General features: G+C 43.8%; 1 protein-coding gene across 2 annotated transcripts in view; it reads left to right on the top strand.

The window, feature by feature from the left end:
* Positions 1 to 167: 167 nt before the first annotated feature.
* Positions 168 to 17,333, top strand: part of prkd3 (protein kinase D3) — a 66,294-nt gene continuing 49,128 nt past the window's right edge. For both annotated transcript variants that reach the window (XM_024429913.2, XM_024429912.2), the window contains exons 1-2: positions 168 to 549; positions 1,135 to 1,905. In XM_024429913.2, the coding sequence (XP_024285681.1) occupies positions 1,597 to 1,905 (309 nt within the window). In that variant the 5' untranslated portion in view covers positions 168 to 549; positions 1,135 to 1,596. The remainder of the gene's footprint in view (positions 550 to 1,134; positions 1,906 to 17,333) is intronic.

The raw sequence follows: 17,333 nt of genomic DNA, 5'->3' as shown, positions 1-17,333 counted from the left end.
ACGTTGCTGGCAACTGATTTTCAGAACTGAAGCAATAGAGGTCGGGTAACTACTGTTTTTTTTTCTCTCCAGCATAACCCGAATAACGGAAAGATAGATGAAAGAGGCATGCGCAATGTAAAGATAACTTTTTCGAGACGCCATTGCATGTGAGATTGTAGTTTGAAGATTTATCCTCACCGATAGAAACCCAAAGCACCAAATAGGTAATAGAACTTCAAGCCCCAGGAACCGTTCTCTCCTCCTTTTCTCTCAGAAACAGTGGGAGTAGTCACAGCTGGAAGGATAATAAGATGCGCATGAATCTGGCAACCACGAATAGACGACAAGAGAAAGTTTCAAAAAGTAGAGAACTCGGTTGTGAGTCTTAGCACGCTTTTAGACAGTCCTGCTAATGCATATGTTACATTGTTGCTCATTTGTATGATTTAGCGAAAAGGCGAATGAGCTTGAATATTTTTTCTGTGTGATTCGATTGTTGGAGTTTTTGGAGAAGTTCCTGCTGTCCACTGGCCATGAATCCAACGACGTCTTTTGAAAAAAGTGGAGGTAAGTAGGCCAATGATGTGTTAGACATATTTTATGGACGATTGGAATATTTAGGGTAATTCATAGGATAATGAAGAATATTTCAACAAGCTTTTATTATGCAAAAACAGGTCTTGTATAACTTGTGTTGCTGGCATTCGTGGACATGAGGTCGTCTTCTGCCAGCAATTCAATCGAAAGTGGGATGGTCCAGATGTTGAGAAGCCTTGATTCCAGATGTTGGTTGTGCATGATGAATAGATAAATAGAAAACATTCCGTAATGTATGGTAAACTACACCATGTATCTAATTTGTCAGATGAAGTTATTGAACATGATGCATTGTTTGTACTTGCTTACAATATAATCGAAGTTTACAATTACAATTATTTGATGTGTTTATTGTATCCAAACCTGATCATGTTTATTCCTCATGAATTGCATCACTTATTGTTGCATCACTTATTGTTGCATCACTTATTGTTCGAAAGTGTAAACAGCTTTGAGGTCATGATTTTTTTCAGTTTGGTCAAATCTACTAGATCTACAAACCTAAACATATTCTATTCCACCACCATTAAATGTACTGTATCTGTTTTGTGACAGGTTTCCTGTGGCCAGGGCAGATATGTGACTCTAGTACTGTGAGGGGACACCATTCAAGAAAATGAAGTTTGGAATGGTGACCGCCTCTTGCAGTGAGCGTTGGGGAATCAATCTCGGACGACTGGAGCATCCACAGTATCTCAGCAGTGCAAACTGCACACGTCTCTTGCCCTAGAGAGTGAGCTGAGGCCATTTAGTGGAATCATCAGGCTTTGTCCGTGAATTGATTGCCAGGCATGTGAGCAGTCAGTGGGGATGAACGTTTGACTATTGCTATTGGCTAACACTGCTCGTGATACTTTGAAGACCTTGCATTTCATATCTCCTAGAATGAGGATTGAATGTTTCTTCAGACTTGTGTATGTTCTTAGTAGTTCGGTGGTGCCTGATTTAAAAAGGCATCACTGACGGTTACAATACTTTACATTTTGCATCATCATCTCTGCCATTGGAAGAAACCCAATGTCTGCCTGCAGCAGCTCAGCTCCTCCGTCCTTTCCCAAAGCCTACCTCCACTCACAAATCCCAGCTGTGCCTCTGACCCCCTCACCATCGCCGAGCCCCCCGGGACCCCTCTACAGCCGCCTGTCCAACGGGAGTCACGGGAGTCACACTCACAGCGCTCCCAGCCCCACTAACTCCCGCAGCTCCTTCCATGGAGTGTCCTTCCTCCTCCAGATTGGCCTGACCAGAGAGATGGTGAACCTGGAGAACCATGACCTGTCGCTGTCTGCTGTCAAAGACCTGGTCTGCTCTATAGTCGACCAAAAGGTAATTACACAACCCTTTCTTGTTATAACACTTGACCTACTACAGCTAATGCATAATGACATACTGAATATCTATAAGGATATCGATAGAGTGAAATGCAATAAGTAGGCCTGAGCAAGAGAAAGAAAATTCACTATAAACCTAAAAGCTTAGTTGTCTTTTTATAAACTCAATTCAAAGTTTCAATAAAGTTTGGAAAGTCCACTGGAAAGTCCACCAAGCATACTGCTAAACAAATCAGTGGCATAGTTCGGCACTGAGCAAATTTCAGGTCTGCTGAGTGCAAACTTGAGCAGTGTGAAAATGCTGTGCAACTTCCAGCATGTGTTTTACTATGAACACTGATGCTGTACCCGCTTTAAGTTACAGCTTCAGACAGTGGTCAAGTAGGCTACTGTGGCTATTTGATCGTAATGTAGGCCTACCAGAGTGGCCTGCCATCAAAAACAATGGAGAAAATGCATCCCATAACATTTTAACATGGAAATAGCTGTTATCATTCAACCTACAGTAGCAGCCAATGTGTGTGATTTGATTTGTGGTGTTCAATATAGTTTTAAAAAAACATGCAGGGCTTGACATTAACCTGTTTATCCACTTGTTCTTCAGACAAGGAGGTGACTGAAAATGTTATGTTTGATCCAAGAAACCACTTTACAAAATAAAATGACAGAGAATCAGACAAATTATGCTACCCTCTGCCTATTGGCTTCTTAGCTTATTCAAGCCTATCTGAAAATACAACACTGCTCCTTTAAGAAAGAAAGCTGTGTACCTGATTCGCTTTTCAAAGCTGTCTAGAAATGTACACGTAGAAATGTACATGTTTTCTGCTCTTGCAGGAAGCAATCATTCCCCCATTGCTGACTACAAATGATCTATAACTGGGCTAATATCTCACTAACTAGCATAAGATATGAACAAATGTGCACACTTGGCTACATGCAGCTCTCGCTTTCATCTCAAAACAAGCACTTCTACTCATGACCGCTCATTCTGTAAACACAGTCCAGTTCAAAGTGAATGGCACATATGGCAATGGTCTATTTGCATATTATCCTACTGCAGCTCTGATTGGTTTTGCCGTACCAGTCTGTAGAGTACAGGCTGAGTATAGCCTGTCAATGCAATACAATCATACTCCAATGCGTTCTGCCTTCAACAAAATTGTATGTTGCATTGAAAGTGGCTAATATTGCGTTGATTCGATCACAATTCCCACAGTAAAGGGAAACGTTGATAATGTTGATAGCTAAGGGGGGAAACTCAAGTTGAGTGACGTTCAATCTCGTGTTTCTCTGCGCAGGCTGATATTTCTTCTGTGGGGCAGTCCCGGGAGCGCGCAGCTTAGAGGGAACATTGGTTGCAAGTTGAAATTAACTCTTCGAAACAGTGAGACGGTTATATTGCAGGCAGGGTTGGCCATTTCTGTGCCATTCTTGTCTGTTTACACTTTTTGTGACAGTTTTTTTGTTGTTGTTGCAGACATCTGTGTCTTGTGCACAGAATGAGTTTTAAGCACCACAGCAGCATGCTCGGCAGCAGTGAGGCTTCTCCAGTTGGCGTGCACGGTCTAGTAGCATCAGCTATTTACATTGTGGTGTACTCTCACTGGCGACACTAACACTGAACCACTCAGTGGTTTATTCCTCTCAAAGTCATCCACGATGTAATTCATGTGCCAGGTTATTTTCCATGACAATTGTGGCTGTCGGTAATGACTTTGGGTTCTGGCTCCTGCATAAGAAGAGGCTTTGAACAACTGAAAGATAGACTGCATCAATCAACAGTGGTTGCCTATGTACCACTGGCTAGAAAGATGCAAAGGCAAGTTTGGAAAATCAAGAGCAAACCAGTGGAACCAAATAAAGTTGGCTGACTCCATTTGTTTGTTCTTTAAATTGTATTGGTGGCAAGCAGACTGTCTCTGTCCATTATAGGGTTGCCATTACCATGCATTGGTCTGTTTTTTAACTCTTAGCAATCTAGAGATTGAGTTGGTCCATGAAGAACATTCTCAGGACTGGCCATTTGTTCAAAGAGTGCATCCTTGTGTCCTCCTTGTGCTTCTTTACACATCAGTGAAGATAGTAACATACAGTATGAACGGCCTTGCCTCAGACTACAGACGACAGATCCACATTCAGATGTTCACATCCAACTGATACCATACATTAGACTGCTTATTAGATCCTGAACGTTTAGATAATAGTTTTTTCAACTTATGAAACGTAATAAGTTCTACGGCCATGGGCTCAATCTTACTCTCTCTTATCACTCAGTGCCATTTTGTGTGGGGGGTTCTCCTGGGTTTGTGCCATTCTATCTGATGGATGGGGTGTAGGCCTTACTGTCGTTATGGGTGGATGTTCTTATCACAGATTCCTGTTTTAATGAAATGACATTCACACGTTCACCTTTTGTGTCATCGTCTTTCATCCATAAGGAAGATTACTCTATTTGTGTCCATCATTAATCAGCGACTGAGTGAGGGGATGAGATTATAGAACTCATTCCGTCGTGTCTAGTGGATGAAAGGAATTGAGGGGTGGGAGGGAGCAAAGGGATCAGGTATTTTGGAGAAATGGGTGAGACATTTTTCTCTGTGCATCCTGGCTGGCCCACATAGTCTCAGTATAGATACTTTGTTCACTTCTCGTCTCTCCTTACTCATCACCTCTATAATGCAAATACTCTGTAACCTTTTCCTCTCAAGAGAATCATTGTTCTTAGAAAGTGGAGTAGCGTTGAGCTACGTTGAACTGACACGTTCCATCCAGTACAACGGAGCAGGTGATCACTCTAAGGAACATACCTTTTAACCAGTAGAAAGGCCTGAAACCCATAGATCTACCAGGGCCAATTCCGAGTGCATTTCCTGTGTCCTTTACTGTAATGTAGGCCAAGTTCACAGTCATCCAGGCCAGTGTAATGTTGTTGTTCTTTATGGGGTCTGCTGATACTGGTCTGCAGAGCATCTGATCACTGATGATATTTTCGTAGGTCTTGTAACGTATTGGCAAGGTTGCTAGAGTCAGCTACAAGAGCTAAAGAAAATGTTGTAAATATGATATGAAGAAAGTTCTTTTAGAAAATCAACACAGTCAGTTTTCCTTAACCTTAGATAGACAAGTTATTACTTTAAAATCAGCTACTTACATTAACATCTGCTGAATAGGCACTGTACTTTGTTACAAATGATACAATGGTTATATAGTCTGCAATGTGTTTATATGGCTCGTGGTTGTTCTATATTGCTGCTTTTATAGCAGGTCACAGTATTCTCTGTCTGATGAAATCCACCCATATGGCTTTGAAATCTGTGGAAAATATCACTGTGCTCTTTTCGGTCCATCAAGTCCATCCTCACTGAACTGAAGTATGCATGACTATTGTTAAACCTTTTATTAAAGTAGCAGCTGGATTTGCCTCTGTAGCTTTTCCAGCAAACAAACTCTGACCCCATCTCTGCCTTTCTAGATTCCTTCCAGTCAGCAGTAGAGAGCCCAGGGTTTCTGTGTCAGTGGTGAGTGGACAGGGGAAATGTTTCATACGCTAATATCTCAGTAGATAGTCTGGACAGAACTTTGCCCCTGTGTGCTATTATTTCCCACACTGAGCGACTGTGTAGTTGGTAAGCGATCCACCAGTCAGTCACTGGGCCAGGCAACAAACATGGAGCAACATTAGTCAGAAGTATATGCTGTTTGAGCAGTTGTTTCCCTTTACATGTTTTGAAACGGAGTAGTATTAGATTTGAATTTGCGCTGTCTTTGGCCTCGTCCTAGATTGACAGAGTAGTTTCTCTCCCTTGTTTCCACTGAATACGTACATGGGCTTACATTGTTAACACAGCATTGACATTTTATCGCATGGCTGAACCCTCTTTTTGAATCCGACTATTCAGAGAATGCAATCAGTTATAACTGTGTATTCTATGGACTCCATACAGCTCATTCATCGTCCAACTGACTGCCAAACCACTGGGCCCCTTTGGGATGTGCATTGAATATGCCCTTATTCACTGATCCAAGGTCTGTTTTGTCTCTCTATGGTTAATATAGGTAACCGACCATTAAGGGAAATTTTACAGTACCCCGAAATGAGTAAGATTGAACTTGGGATAATCTGATCCTCAATCTGATTCTAGATGTTAACTTCTTCTTCAAGTCTTCTGCGTGGCTGTAGCCCCCTCTGCTCCACTTCAGTCAATGCGATGATGACCCTTTGAGGGTATCGTCAGTTGGCGTGAGAGCACCATCCTTCATCCACCCAGACCAGGCTGGCTCCTCTGGGACTGTGACGTGACCCAACCTGAGGGGAACCAGGCTGCCCTGGTTAGGCTCTCTATCTGTGGCTGCCTGCCACCAGACTCTGGGTCTGTCTCTCAGTCTGGCTCCTTGGCCCTGGGTGTTTGGTTGGGTCTCTGTGCGTGATGAATGGGGTATAAACAGTGATAGCGTCAGCTTGTGGAGCTGCTTCCTGTTTGGTGTCGCCCAAGTCCTCCCGTGCAGCCAGAGAGGGAGCAACCGCGGGACAAAAGTTCATGACTTCCTGAGAATGACTTGTCTTTAGCAGCCAGCCGGCCCAGCCAACCAGCATTCCTCCGCTCCCCATCCAGGCATACTTGAAGGATGATGTTATGTTGTTGGGATGGGGTGCCATGACATTTAAATATAACAAATTCAACTATAACACTGGGTTTCTGGATCGCGTCAGACAAATTGTAGAGGATGGTGTAATGGTTATGGCACGCTCAACATGCCTTGATATCCTGTCAATGCAGCATTAAATAGCAGGTGGGGATGTTTGGAGGCGAAGGTTGGAAATCCTAGCCTTGTCAGTTGAAACATTGAAAGTGTTTGATATAAAATGGAAGGTTTACAGAGAGGGTCTCGGCCTCCAAGTTAACGTTCCTCTCTAGCTGTTCGAGGGAGAGGATAAAGCTTGCAAGAAGGAAGGAAATTTGAAGTCCTTTTGGCATAGACAATAGGGGGAAAAAACATCAAACCAAGGCAGTTTTATGAACATTCTACTTTAGCCCTTGTCCCTAAGATAGTCCTGCTCTGTTCTGAACATATTCGCCACAGCTGGATATACTGTACTGTGAAATGTGGCTGTCTGGCACAGTACAGCACACCCTTGCTTTCCTACTGGTTTGTTAGTGCAGTAGAATAACTCCCAGTTCCTGGTTGAGAGTAGCACAGCTGCCTGTGTAATTAGCTGAACAAAGGCCTTTTGAGAAGCAGACACTCAATAGGTCAAGCTGGACAACATGAAACAGTATGGTGAAAACAGAGGAATTTGGGTAATATTTTGAGCCTTTGCGTAATATCAAGCCGCTCGAAATAACGTTTCATGTAAAAACTAGAACTTAAACGGACAACAACGGATGATAAACAAGGGATTTTCACCTCTTTGACATATGGAACAGTACATGCATCCTAGTGATTTGATTTGCCACGCACAGCGTTTGTTTAGTTGGTACAGCATCAGCTTATGGCCCTTAAGTCGTCAACACACGTTAATAGTTTTAATTACCCCATATTCGATTAAAGAATTCATCAAAACGACAGGAGCAGAACTGATTTCTGCACGAGAGAGAGAGAGAGAGAGAGAGAGAGAGAGATGAAAACAAAATTAGAAAACGAGAGAGTGCAGATGGAAACTGGAGAGTACTCCTCTCCCACAGGCCATAACTAACTGGAACTCGCAGGAAATAAATCACGTCCATCCACTCCTCCCCTCCCCCAACCTGGACAGCTCAGCCCAGCTCTGCTCAGCACACATCTGCATGTTCCTATGGAACAACCATATTTCACCCTGAGCACGTCTGGGCTGAGCTCTGGGCACTATGTGTTATATACATGGGGTAAGACACATCCTGGAAAGCACATTTGGTTGCTTCTGAGAAATAAAGTTCACCCTAGAGTCAAAACCTGTCCGTGTTATAAGTTATGGGAATTGCTTCTGAATGGAGACCGTTACAGTAAATATGATTTCAGGGTTCATTTTTGCCAGCTTGCATGTTTTTCTTCGAGTTCATGTGCATGCTTAATGTCATATTTCAATGTTCAATCTTTCTATGCCAGTGCAGGCAAAATTATGGTTGTATGAATGCTGCAACTGAGGGATACCTGTATCACTATAAGCTTTCACTTATGTCTGGAATAACCATGTGTGCAAGCAATCTATCAATTTTTCCAGTCCTGAGTCATTTGTGGGAATAGAGAGAGGGATAAAAACACTATAGTTAAGTGAACTGAGTAATGTCTCCCATCTGCAGTTCACATTTCTCCAGTCTCAATCTCCCCAATTGTAGAGTGGCATGGCAGAACAGAACACTCACCCACAAGAGTCACAAAATGACAGACTGGGGCATTGTGACTGGTCCTCCTTTGGGAGGGAGGATGGCTATGGCGGCAGGCCTGCATTAGTGCCTGGCTTGTGGTCTGCTGGTCAGCTTGCCTGCTGTATGTCCAATGGTGCCCTGTTGTGTGGTAGGAGCCAGACCCAGCCACAGAATTCACCACCACCCTGTGGTTGGTTTGTCTCTGCACTGGCAGCGTCAGTAGGCCACTGGGACAGATGCCCTTAACCATATTCTATGAATGTACAGCTAGAGATAATCTAGTCTTGCTCCAGTCTCTATTTCCACTGGTTGAATAGTTCTAAGTAGGGGTTCAACTCTGATTATACTGAAGGGACAGGTGTATAGATTTTCAAGCACACGCTGTACTGTAATCAACCTCAACCGACTTTATATTTACAGCTGTGCTCACCTATCCCTTTAGTACAGCCTATGTAAAGAGATTGGGGACAGATAAATTGTAGAGCGAGTAATTAAAGTAACATCCCCACAAATCTTACACCAGCGTGCAATATATTCCTGTTTATAGAAGGATGTCACATTTCCCTCATTGATTTGGCTGGCGGCTACTCACTCACTCTTGGAGTTACAGGATACTTCCCCCTCTGCACAGACAGGCGTTCCACCTTGTCTGCACTCTCTGACCTGGCCCGCCTTAATGGATCGCTTAATGGATCGCAACCTTGACCAATGCTGAGGGCACTTGCAGAGACGTGGCCCAGTGCCAAGTTCACAGACTAACAGAGAGGGGATTCAGGCGTCCGGCCTGGTCCTATGTTGGTTGATTTGCCGTGCCTCTTTACAGTTAAACCCTAATGACATTACTGGTCTCAGAATGGAGGTCAGTGTCCACAGAAGTCGTGGAGACACAGTAGCAATGGGGGAACTGTTAGTTCTCATGAAACAATGTGATTTATCCCCATTAGGTTAATAGCAGCAGGTTGATACGAAACCATACGGAGCCTAGTGTTTTCTGTGAGATGGCAGCACCAGCTTTGGCGTCATCGGTCCCCGACGTGGCGGGCGGCAGGTTTGAAAATGCATTCGGAGGTGTTTTTTCAGAACTCTTTTCCTCCCCTGTTTGTCAGCTCACTGGGTGATCTACCAGGCTGGTAGTAAGGTGGCAGAGGAAGTGCAACAGGGCCTCGATAACAAGCAGCACGAAACCCGTAACCCATTGAGAACTTAAAGGACACGTATGATGCTTTTATGGTGACATTGAGCCACAATGGATCTGATCTGATCTCATAGTGGTTGAAAAAGCGAATGTATTTCAGCATCTCTGGTCGCCGTGTTCTTTTAACTTGTATTGTGTTTACTTTTGTCTCAGCCACAAGTTTTAAAAAAGTCAGTTGGTGTGACGTCTGTCACCATGTTTCCGCAGCCAATACATACTCTTAACTTAAGTCCCTCTCCAGAGCCTCTCCCTGTTTCCACAGCAGGCCCTGTTTTCGCCTGCTTCTCAATCAGCTGCATGTGGTTAGTGGAGAAATACAGTGTGTTCAGTGGCCCATTTCGTCTGTGTGGTTCTGGCTCTGTCCAAATGGATTCTCTGTCCGCTGCAGTGGCTTGTATTCCTGTCTGTATCTGTGTGTCTGTCTCTGTTAGTGAAGGTTATCATGAGCAAAGTGGGTTTTTACAACATGTTGACCTAATTTTACCTACAGTGTGTGCATGTATTCTGTGTCCTGTTTAGACTACTATTTATTTCAGCGTTTAGAATGATAAGCAGTGAAGATGGTCAGCAATGATATGGAGTCATGGTCACCTTGTCTACTGTCAAACCCTACAGCTCTTTATACTAGCAGAGCACAGAGATAAACTCTGGATCACCAGCAATATCCTTTTACCTAAATCAAAAGCTTCACATGATTATTTAATCTGTGTTCGGAATCAGATCCACCTGGCCGGCACTAGTCCCCTGCCATTCCCAGACAGAGAGGAGAGAGTTTTCCTAGTATATCTTCAAGGCACACTGGGCTGCAGAAGCATCACCAAGGGCCCATAACTCAAAGCCCAGGGCCTAGCAGAGCTGCTTAGATCACACTGCTCTCTTCCTCTCTTCCTGAGAGGTCGCGGCTCCTGTGACTCAGCCTTCCTCTCCTCCCCTCCTATCAGCCCCCGGACACATTCACTTTCTCCCTCACACACTCACAAGACAACCAGGGGAAGAGAGCCAGTCTCTCTCATCTCTAAAGAATGGACCGGGGCTCTCAGCTTTCAGACAGCTCTCGTTAAGAACTCATTAAGGAGCTGGCCACCAAGTAGTGACCTCATCTCCACTATCTCCTCTCCACTGAGGACTGGACTGGAGCACTTGATCCACTTGAGGACACGAAGGAGTAGTGTTGAGTTGTTTTGAGTCTGAATCCACACAATACTCAAAAGGGCAGTAATAGATCACAGTGCAGGCTAAAGGTTTGAAGAGTCTCCAATTAGAGCAGTACGACCACCGTGAACAGGAAGAGAGGGTCCATTTCAGGCTGAGAAGTATCCTAGTATCATATATCATTATCACAAATGCAAATTAAGTAATAGGAGTATTCCCCTATGGTTTGTCCTGCTAGTGGAAGTAGGTCTATGCTGACAGGTGTATGTGCTCTCTTCATGAGTACACTGTTCTGTGGTTTGGGGAGAGGCCTAGACTTAAGCTCAGTGGTTAGCACTGGGATTTCACCTTGTCAGCACTTGGTATCTCAGTACGGGTTTTTCGAGGTAAGGGCCCCACACCAGCAATGAATTAGTTACATATGACGGTTTGGCATGCTTTCAAGCTCTGTTCTTTTCATCTCACAGTGGACTGAACCTATAAGGTTGTGGTGTTCACACTTTTCTTGAAACATAGTGAAAATGAGTAGAAGAAGGAGCTAGTGTAATAGCGCTCTACAAAGTTGGTCAGACAATAAGTTACTTTGTCAGTATGGTGACCCTTGTCCACAGACAGAGTGGAATGTGCAAGTTCTGCCTTTTTGTTCCAAATCCTGTCCTGAGCAGATAAATGGGAAACGTTTTAGCAGAGGAAGCTTTTTTGCTTCATAGTCTTTCCACTAACACAGTCTACCTTATTGTGTCACTGATGAATTCAAAACTTTTCCATTTTTCCATTGACTTCTGCCATTGGATTACACAGTAATACATTTTCAGATGTATCTGAATCGTCATACCACGTGGAACTGAACTTATGGTCGTTTCTGAGCAAAAAGATAATTAAAAAAAAACATCAACACTCCCCAGCCACATAAATGTCCTTTTCACTGCATCTTGTTGCACTGGGCTCAATTTGTTACCAAGATGGTTTGTCTTCCGTTTATTTTTCCTGCTGTGAAAAGTGGCTACCAAGGCCTGTAGCGGAGTAAATATGAGCGGGAGACTGCGAGAGTAACAGATAAACAGAGGGAGAGAGAGAGAGAGAGAGAGAGGAGAGGGAGGGAGGGAGGGAGGAGAGGAGGGAGAGAGAGAGAGAGAGAGAGAGGAGGGAGGGAGGCTGATAGAGAGAGAGGCTGATAGAGATAGAGAGGCTGATGAGAGAGAGAGGCTGATAGAGAGAGAGAGAGAGAGAGAGAGAGAGAGAGAGAGAGAGAGAGAGAGAGAGAGAGAGAGAGAGAGAGAGAGAGAGGCTGATAGATAGAGAGAAGCTAATAGATAGAGAGAGGCTGATAGAGAGAGTTGGGTCTGTCCGGGAAGTAAAGCAGTAGTATGTGTGAAATGTGAACCATATGTGGACTATAGTGCTATGCAGATGGGCTGTGCAGTTGGCTGCTCCCAGTCCCTCTGCCTCTCTGCTCCAGCTGTAGTGTGTTTGCCTTGGCTCCAGCCTGCAAAATAGGGAGCGATTAGTTTGATGTAATGCACTGTAATGCTCTCTCGCTTTCTCTCTCTCCCTCTCTCCGCCCACTGGCTGCTGGGCTGGGCAGAAGGGAAGGCACATGCTCTGCAGACGCCTGGCCTCAGAGATTATAGGAGCAGTTTATTATATTACATAAGTGTGATTCTGCATATACTGTACAGTATAGAAGGCCTACTGTATGTGGGAAGAGCTGTGGAATGGACAGATGCATTTTCTATAAAAGCCTCAGGGAAGCAGCATGTATCTACTCTAGGCTACTGTATATTAGATGTCTCATGATTAGGGCTGTGGTGGTCACAGCATTTTGTCAGCCATGATTGTCAAGCAAATAAACTGTTGGTAATTAAATGTTAATTAACATAAAAACAGTTAGCATCTCCTGGCTTCCACACTGTCGTGACTTGACTTTAACATTAATCAGAAGACTGTTATTTTTCTAATGAACTAACTATGTTTAATTGTTACCAGATTAAATTAATCATGTAACAATTAACTCATTAGGATCTGGGGCACCACGAGAGCAGTTCTTGAAAGATTTACCATCTCCTGAATTTAACTCTAAAAGGTCTTTACCTATCACATCTGTAAATAGTCAACTTAGTAGTTATAACCTTGTATCATATCATCATTCTGAACAGTCGTAACCTCCTTGCATCTGCAAAAACCCGAGCCTTACTTATGATTCAGTACTACACAAATTGGTTTAATTACATATTTACTAGCTAATTAAATGGGAACACAAGGTAAACATACACACTTTGCACCGGTTATTGACTAGAGACTTAATACGCTGAAAACAGGTCCCTGCGGAATGACAACAACATGGCTGCTTGTTAAAGGAGAGATGGAGCGGGAGAGAGACAGAGACACTTAACATTAGAACATTCAGAAACTACTCTCACCTACACAGTAACTAGTGGTGTAACGGACCGTAGTTGATCCGGGATTCATATGTATCACCCCCCACAGTTCGGCACACATGTGAACCGCGGATCAATTACAGAGTTTTAACCATCATAGTGTGAAAAACTGTTTTGCTGACGCTGTTACTTGTTAAAGTAATTATTCCCTAAATCTCTGCAGAGTTGCAGTGAAACGATAAAGACAAGACAGATGCTGTGTTTTACTCTGAAGCCTGAAGGTTGATTTGATGATTTTTTTAAGCAGTTGTGTGTACTGTTCATGTGAACGGGGCATGTTGAATCCCAACGAATCAATCCTGGACGCTCGCGTTGCAAAGAGCAAAGAAGAAAAAAGAGCAGTGACAGCCATGTCTAGCGGAGGAGCTGAAGACATGGAAAAGCCTCCCGCTTCATTCACAGTTGAAGTCGGAAGTTTACATACACCTTAGCCAAATACATTTAAACTCAGTTTTTCACAATTCCTGACATTTAATTCTAGTAAAAATTCCCTGTCTTAGGTCAGTTAGGATCACCACTTTATTTTAAGAATGTGAAATGTCAGAGTAATAGTAGATAGAATTATTTATTTCAGATTTTATTTATTTCATCACATTCCCAGTAGGCCAGAAGTTTACATACACTCAATTAGTATTTGGTAGCATTGCCTTTAAATTGTTTAACTTGGGTCAAATGTTTCGGGTAGCCTTCCACAAGCTTCCCGCAATAAGTTGGATACATTTTGGCCCATTCCTCCTGACAGAGCTGGTGTAACTGAGTCAGGTTTGTAGGCCTCCTTGCTCGCACACGCTTTTTCAGTTGTGCCCACAAATGATCTATAGGATTGAGGTCAGGGCTTTGTGATGGCCACTCCAATACCTTGACTTTGTTGTCCTTAAGCCATTTTGCCACAACTTTGGAAGTATGCTTGGGGTCATTGTCCATTTGGAAGACCAATTGCAACCAAGCTTTAACTTCCTGACTGATGTCTTGAGATGTTGATTCAATATATCCACGTCATTTTCCCTCCATGAAGCCATCTATTTTGTGAAGTGCACCAGTCCCTCCTGCAGCAAAGCACCCCCACAACATGATGTTGCCACCCCGTGCCTTCGGCTTGCAAGCCTTCCCCTTTTTTCCTCCAAACGTAACAATGGTCATTATGGCCAAACAGTTCTATTTTTGTTTCATCAGACCAGAGGACATTTCTCCAAAAAGTACGATCTTTGTCCCCATGTGCAGTTGCAAACCGCCAGTTTTGGAGCAGTGGCTTCTTTCTTGCTGAGGGGACTTTCAGGTTATGTTGTTATAGGACTTGTTTTACTGTGGATATAGATACTCTTGTACCTGTTCCCTCCAGCATCTTCACAAGGTCCTTTGCTGTTGTTCTGGGATTGATTTGCACTATTCGCACTAAGGATTGATTTGCACTAAGTACGTTGATCTCTAGGAGACAGAACGCATCTCCTTCCTGAGCGGCTGTTGGCTCGGGGTTGGGGTAGCCAGGAGGAAAGCATGGCTAGCCGTAGAAAAATGCTTATTGAAATTTTCGATTATCATAGATTTATTGGTGGTGACCGTGTTACCTAGCCTCAGTACAGTGGGCAGCTGGGAGGAGGTGCTCTTGTTCTCCATGGACTTTACAGTGTCCCAAAACTTTTTGGAGTTAGAGCTACAGGATGCAAATTTCTGTTTGAGAAAGCTAGCCTTTGCTTTCCTGACTGACTGCGTGTATTAGTTCCTGACTTCCCTGAACAGTTGTGGAGACTATTCGATGCTATTGCAGTCTGCCACAGGATGTTTTTGTGCTGGTCAAGGGCAGTCAGGTCTGTAGTGAACCATGGGCTATATCTGTTCTTAGTTCTACATTTTTTGAAAGGGACATGCTTATTTAAGATGGCGAGGAAATTACTTTTAAAGAACGACCAGGCATCCTCGACTGACGGGATGAGGTCTGTATCCTTCCAGGATACCCGGGCCAGGTCGATTAGAAAGGCCTGCTCGCAAAAGTGTTTTAGGGAGCGTTTGACAGTGATGAGGGGTGGTCGTTTGACCGCGTACCAATAGCTGATGCAGGCAACGAGGCAGTGATGGCTGAGATCCTGGTTGAAAACAGCAGAGGTGTATTTGGAGGGCAAGTTGGTCAGGATAATATCTATGAGGGTGCCCATGTTTACGGATTTAGGGTTGTACCTGGTGGGTTCCTTGATGATTTGAGATTGAGGGCATCTAGCTTAGAGTTTAGGACTGCCAGGGTGTTAAGCATATCCCAGTTAGGTCACCTAACAGAACGAAGATACATGAGGGGCTATCAATTCACAGATGGTGTCCAGGGCACAGCTGGGAGCTGAGGGGGGTCTATAACAGGCGGCACCAGTGAGAGATGTATTTACGTATGATGGCTGCGTGGTCCCATGGTGTTTATACTTGCGTACTATTGTTTGTACAGATGAACGTGATACCTTCAGGTGTTTATAAATTGCTCCCAAGGATGAACCAGACCTGTGGAGGTCTACAATTTTTTTTCTGAGGTCTTGGCTGATTTCTTTTGATTTTCCCATGCAAAGAGGCACTGAGTTTGAAGGTAGGCCTTGATATTTCATCCACAGTTACACCTCCAATTGACTCAAATGGTGTAAATTAGCCTATCAGAAGCTTCTAAAGCAATGACATAATTTTATGGAATTTTCCAAGCTGTTTAAAAGCACAGTCAACTTAGTGTATGTTAACTTCTGACCCACTGGAATTGTTGTGATACAGTGAATTATCTCTCTATAAACAATTGTTGGAGAAATTACTTGTGTCATGCACAAAGTAGATGTCCTAACCGACTTGCCAAAACTATAGTTTGTTCACAATAAATTTGTGGAGTGGTTGAAAAACTAGTTATAATGATTCCAACCTAACTGTATGTAAACTTCCGACTTCAACTGTAAGTCTCATGTATGGGAGCATTTTGGCTTCCCTGTCAAATATGATGATGGAAGTTGGGTAGTGGACAACACCATTACGGTGTGTAGGCATTGTGCCACAAGAAAGTCGTATGATCATGGAAATACATATTTAAAGCGTCATCACTCTGGTGTGTCAGTGACGGGAGCCTTCTCAGCCAAGAGACAACAACTTGTCACCGCGACATTTAAGCCCTTTGCTGTAGAATCAGCCCGGGCTAAAGCCATCACCAAATCTATTGGGATGTTTATCGCTGTAGACATGAGGCCATATTCTGATGTGGAAAACAAAGGGTTTGGTGAAAGTGCTTGAGCCACGCTACGAAATCCCCTGGCGCACCCACTTCAGTATGAAGATCGTGCCAGATCTTTATGAACAGGAAAATATCAAAATTGTCGACAAATAATCCAAGGCATCCTCTGTTGCCCTCACCACAGACGGGTGGACTTCCAGGGCAACGGAAAGCTACGTTACTGTGACTGCTCACGACACCACAGAGGAGATGGAGATGCGAAGGCCGGTGCTACAGGCACTCCCCCTCTATGAGAGTCACACAGGCACAAATCTGCTGCAGGTACTGCTAGGAGCAGTAGCAGAGTGGAAGCTAGAGAGGCCCAATAGCAATATCCCAATCATCACAGATAATGCCAAGAACCAAGTAAATGCAGTGATAGAGGCTGGACTGGGGCCACAGATATCTTTTTCCACCAAAGCACAACAGCCGCTCATGTGCTTAAGACCAAACAAAAAATTCTACAACTACCGACCCACAAGCTCATACACAATGTCACAACAAGATGGAACTCCACTTATTACATGTAGGAGCGCATTCTTGAGCAGCAGGCAGCTGTATACTCTGCACTGACAGACAAGATCCTGAAAAAAATAAAGACTTTGTCACCTTGTCTGATGATGACGTGAAAGTGGCAGAGGAGGTCCTCCAGGTGCTCAAACCCCTCAAAACGGTTACAACCCTATTGAGCACTGAAACTGCACCGTCTGTGTCCTGTGATCCTACCTCTGAAAACAAGGATTCTACAATCCATGGCCCCAAGTGAGGAAGACAGCACCATCACTAGAGATGTCAAGGCTGCCATTAGAGAGGACCTGAATCCTAGATACCCCCTAATGTCCAAGACTACCTTCATAGATCTACTGCATTGGATCCAAGGTTCAAGTCCCTGTCTCACCTAGACCCTGCCCTACACCGGAGGACATACAGTGATCTCACCAATGAGATTGTGGCCACTGAAGAGGTTAAAAAAAATAAGAGTGAATTACTTCAATAGTAAATATACTGCAGTCAAAACTGGACTGGTTCTTAGTCTATGCTATTGCTATTAGAATCATACCTTTTTGA

Source organism: Oncorhynchus tshawytscha, linkage group LG08 (genome assembly GCF_018296145.1).
Source record: "Oncorhynchus tshawytscha isolate Ot180627B linkage group LG08, Otsh_v2.0, whole genome shotgun sequence".
Lineage (NCBI taxonomy): Eukaryota > Metazoa > Chordata > Actinopteri > Salmoniformes > Salmonidae > Oncorhynchus > Oncorhynchus tshawytscha.
The sequence above is the reverse complement of the archived record's forward strand: the minus strand, read 5'-3'. Positions and strand labels throughout refer to the sequence as shown.